The following is a 4776-nucleotide window of genomic DNA, read 5'->3' as shown; positions in this document are numbered from 1 at the left end:
AAAAGGCTAGTCAAATTTGCAACGAGTTCTCCTACTCTTTCTAATTCTCCTCCTGTAAAAGTTCAGAATTGCCTTCCATGGAAACTGACTGCTTTTCCAAAGTGTCAGGACAGATACGACTTCCGTTGGTCCAGGTGGGAAATGTTCAACAAACGCGCACGAAGGTAAACGGCCTGTGCCGGAGGCAACCGGCCGAACAGGCGGCGCCGCCATGCGCGCGGCCGGAGACTCAGTTTAAAGCCAAGTTAAATTGCCATGGCGGCAAATGAGCTGGATCAGTTAACTCCAAGCACAGAGGAGTACTTTCTCTGTGCTTGATTCTGCGTGCGTGCCGCCGGACAACTGCGTCTGAGCCGTAGAGAGTGGGACGTGGGGAGATTCGATTCCCTGTGAACTGGTTGGGAATTGACTTGGAAGTGGCATGTCCCCGTCGTGCTCCCTTTGACCTGTAATGCCGGTTCTAGGTTACGCAGACGTGTACAGGTTCAGAGTCTGTTTGCAACATAAAGTCCACTTCCCTTGGCTTAGGGTAATACAATGGCTAGGCTTAGGCTGGCCTGTATAACAGGGCAACATGCCAATGTCAACCATGTGATCTTAATTTGGTCTGAACTCTGGACTTTATATAGTCTCATACGGATCTTTGAATTTCGTGTCATGTGGAAACAACAAACCATTAATTATGATGCGCTGGTGTTGCGCGGCTGATTCGATCATATCGGGCGCTTCAACAGTTGGAGAGGTCAATCTGCTAAACTGCACGAAGGGTGAAACAACTGCATACCGAATGTTCGGTCAGGGGCGAATCAACTTGTGGTTGGATCGTTAGGACGACACTGTTATTTCTAGCCCATCAGGTTCAAATTCTGGTGCTCGCATTATTCCTGAATTTATTTCAGGATTTCCGGCGATGCGCGTGCACTGAGAGGAAACATTCCCGTCGACTACGAGGCGTCTGTGGTGACTTCGTCAATCTCAAAATTATATGTCGGCTCATTCTCTGAAGGTGCTCATAGGGGTAGGGTTTGCGTGTGTGTTCATAGTGTTCATAGGGATGAGACGATGAGTTTAGGGTATGTACTTTTTCTTCTGACGAATAATTTAGAGAGCTCTATTCAAACAAAGACATTCCTAGGACAATTAGCCAGAAGGCTGATCACTGGAACCAGAGGGCATGTAGTATTGTTTTGCATGCTTTTTCAGGATCCTGTATCTCTAAAATGGAAACAATATAGGAATACCACATTATTATGGTGCGTGAAGTAATGGTCGTTTGAACTGAGGTGCTAGCTATACGAACGAATGTGTGCAGAGAGAAGAAAACCAAACCCAGCTTACACATTCAGACAAAATGTTTATATTTTATTTTCAGGCCGGTCTCCAGTAACTTAGTGCCTCCCTAACTGAATCCTAAAAAAAATCCTTCTTAAATCTTAATTACTCAAATATTTCAAGTTAAGAAAAAATGTGAGCAGCTAATCAAACCCTCCAATCAAACTCAAAATCTAAATTGTGCACACACATATGATTCAAAACTCAAACTGAAATTAGACTAAGACCACATAGTGCATAATTATACATAATAGTAGTTCGTAACACAACATCATAGTTCATAATTAAAGTAGATATCACTTATTTACAGCTAGATAAAGCTAAACCGAGCTTTGATCTGGGGAGGAGTCGAGGTTTATGACCGCCGACGGCGGATCGTCAGAGTCCTTGTCGGCGTCGAGCTCATTATTGAAGACTGCGCGGTGTCGATGCCCCTCAGCCAAGAGCCGATGGTTGGCCTCCGTCTCACGCTCGTTCGCGATGGACTGCTAGAAAGCTTGCCGGACCGCCATAAACTCCTCTTTGGCATCGGTCCCAGCAACTGCCTCCGCGTCGGCGGGATCTGCCATGATCCGCGCCTTCGTCGCTCGGTCCTCCTCCTTATCGAGCAATGCCCGCACATACTTTTGTTCTGCCTCGTCCCACGAGAGGGGGTGGATTTGGTCGCTGGCGCCGCTCTAGTCCTTGGTTTCCTTCTCATTTGACTCACATCTCTTTCTCTTCCTTGGCTTCCTTTGCCATGGCCACGGTGAGCTGCGCCGCCTCCCGCTCGTCCTCGAAGTCGTCGTCTGAGGATGTTGAATCGATGGAGATGACCTCCGATGTGGCGACACCCCACCACCTTGCCACGATAGGCGGTAAGCCATGGCGATTGGAGCGATAGCGGTGATAGTTTGGGGAGTCTGCGCCAGCGAATTAGGGAGAAATGGGGGCGACAAGGAAGGGTCTAGGGTTTTGGGCGGGAAATCGACGCAAATTTACCGGCATGGGGGTCAATTTTGTCTCTCGCCACCCGTTGAACCGTTTTTCCAGTGAGAGGAGCAAAGAGGAGATTCGAGGAGGGTGTGAGCTGCTCAGATTTGAGCTGAAAAGGCTTCTTCTGATGGTTAACTCCTCAAAATTTGAGTAGTTATTGGTATAGGGTTTCCCGTTAGTTAGGGTTTAACGCCTCAAAATATGTCAATATGATAAGTTCTTTCAGGATTTCATTATGCCAGATTCTGTTCTTTCTTTGATGGGTGATTAGAGATGTTCTTACTGGTTAGGCGCTCCCTTGAGGAAATTTAGACCGTTCTTTTCGCAGATCGCAACATGTCTATTTAAGTAACGAGAATCCATTCCAAGAAAAAATATATCAACCTTTAAAGTCTGCAAGCCATGTGATTTGATTATAGAATAGCAACTGTGGAGGCTCCTTTTGGACCTCACTTGGAGAACTTAGTGGAGAAGTATCAGTCGGAGAATAATATTACCAAGAATATACTGCTCCTAGCAGCGTGTACACCGGGTCTGCTCGTGGGGAAAAAACTGAGAAACTTAGCTGAGCTAACAATAACAAGTAATTAAAGCGGGCAAAAATCATCTCGAAGGTTCAGGCCGGACAAGTAAACAAAAGGGAAGTTGAGACGCGCTCTCTCAAGGCACATCCCCACACGCGACCAACACATAAAGAACGTTGCTGTCCGATTAGTTTTAGAGTCATGGACGTCTCGTGAGTGAACTTAATTACCTTCATTTTTCTGCAGCTAGCTAAGCAAAGCAAAAGTATTCCCCACAAAAAGATAAAGAAACTTGGAAATATTTTCTGCGAAATCATCCAGATACAGAGGCTTGAAAGGGAATCATCACCAGTATAGTTTTTTGAACGGAATTATGACAAGCCAAGTAAGAAATTCTGCTGTAGAAAAAAAAACCCCCGAGAATTTGTACCATTCTCGTCCACTAGTAAATCCACAGAACAGCACAAAGGTAAGCACAGTAATAAGTTAGATAACACAGACAGAAACTACTAATCCGTTTCATTCCTCTGCAAAAATTACTAGGAACATGCGTGCAGATTCATACAAGGAGTAGTAATTATCAGCACCGTGACAAAGCATTGATTCCAGTGTAGTACTCGATCCTAGGCTCGGAGCTAGTATCTGCTAGATAAACGGATCCATGCGTCGGTGCGCGCGAAATAGAGGCGCACCGTTCACCACTACAGTAGTTACTAGTGAGCTGCGTAGTTACTACCAGCTGCGAAGCAGAGCAGGTGGGCAGCGGCCGGCCGCCTCACGCGGTCACGGCTAGGCGGCCCAGCCTGGACGGGCGGGGCTTGAAGTCGCGGCAGCGGCGGTGGTCGCTGCAGCCGGAGGACGGCGGGCTGACCAGCCGCAGCAGGTGCGCGCGCAGATTGCCGGTCCGTCCGCCCGCGCCGACGCCACCGCTCCTGATGATCCCCTCGACGCGCACCGTCGCGCTGGCTCCCGGCGCCGCAGCAGGCTGCGAGGCGCGGCCGGAGGACGACGGCAACGACGTCTGCGGTCGCCCTCGCGGGTTGCGGTGGCGGGTGCAGCGGAAGGAGCCCGGGTGGTTCGTGGGCGAGCAGAGGCAGCTGAGCTTGGTGCCACTAGGAGCCGCGAACGACGGCCTCGAGCTCGTGGATGGGTTCGCCATGGTAGCTTGGGCGTCTGACCCTTTTTGGACTCTTGGTTGGCTTCTCGGTGGAGATGAGATCAGGGGAGCGAGTACGGCGAGTCCTGGCCTTCTAGTGGGCGCGCTCCCCGTTTTATAAGCTCGCCGGTCGCCGCAGGACCCGCGCGACGACGCATACGTGTGTGTGCGGGACTTGCTGGCGCGGAAGGCGCGACGTTTTTCCTGTGTGCGTGTCAAGTGTAAATTACCAGGCAAGTGCCTGAAATTATCTTCCAAACCATATTGTAAACCATATTGTAAAGGTCAGCTTCACGCGTAGATGTGAGTAATTTGTTCTTCCACGTAGTACGTCGCCGTGCTACGGACATGTGGTGAATTATCGGAAGTCATGAATCAGACTGAACGTAGGGCAAGTTGTAAATTTTTTAGGATATTTATATGAACTGAAATAAGCAATGAACAAGGGCACGTAAGTGAAACTGCGTGATGGTGTGACGATGAAATCTATGCCGATCCGATCTGAATTATGCTCCATCTATCCCATAATATAAGATATATTTGCAATCTAAAACGTCTTACATGTGGGATGGAGGGAGTAGTTCTGCCAGTAAGCATACGCATGCCGGAAGAAGAGCTGAGCTTATGAATAACCTTTATCCTATTTTTCGGGACAAACCAATGCATCTTAGAGCATCTACAGCCGTGATGGTCAAATTCGGTCCCTCAAACGCCTGCAGACGCGTTCAGACGCGTCCGCGGGCACTGACCAGACACGCCTCATATTTGTCACTCTACATCCGTGTATCC

At 48.8% G+C, this 4776-nt stretch overlaps 1 protein-coding gene across 1 annotated transcript; it reads right to left on the bottom strand.

Annotated features, from left to right (window-relative positions):
- Nucleotides 1–3329: 3329 nt before the first annotated feature.
- Nucleotides 3330–4069, bottom strand: LOC109773982 (uncharacterized). The gene has a single exon (XM_020332706.3). The coding sequence runs from the start codon at nt 3988–3990 to the stop codon at nt 3607–3609; it is 384 nt and encodes a 127-aa protein (XP_020188295.1). The 5' UTR covers nt 3991–4069; the 3' UTR covers nt 3330–3606.
- Nucleotides 4070–4776: the final 707 nt, after the last annotated feature.

The sequence above is a fragment of the Aegilops tauschii genome, chromosome 6 (assembly GCF_002575655.3).
Source record: "Aegilops tauschii subsp. strangulata cultivar AL8/78 chromosome 6, Aet v6.0, whole genome shotgun sequence".
NCBI classification, from domain to species: Eukaryota; Viridiplantae; Streptophyta; class Magnoliopsida; order Poales; family Poaceae; genus Aegilops; species Aegilops tauschii.
This window is presented reverse-complemented; position numbering and strand designations above follow the sequence as displayed.

Excerpts from the sequence above, each read along its gene's own strand:
- LOC109773982 (XM_020332706.3), bottom strand. The coding sequence starts at position 3,990 with ATGGCGAACCCATCCACGAGCTCGAGGCCGTCGTTCGCGGCTCCTAGT.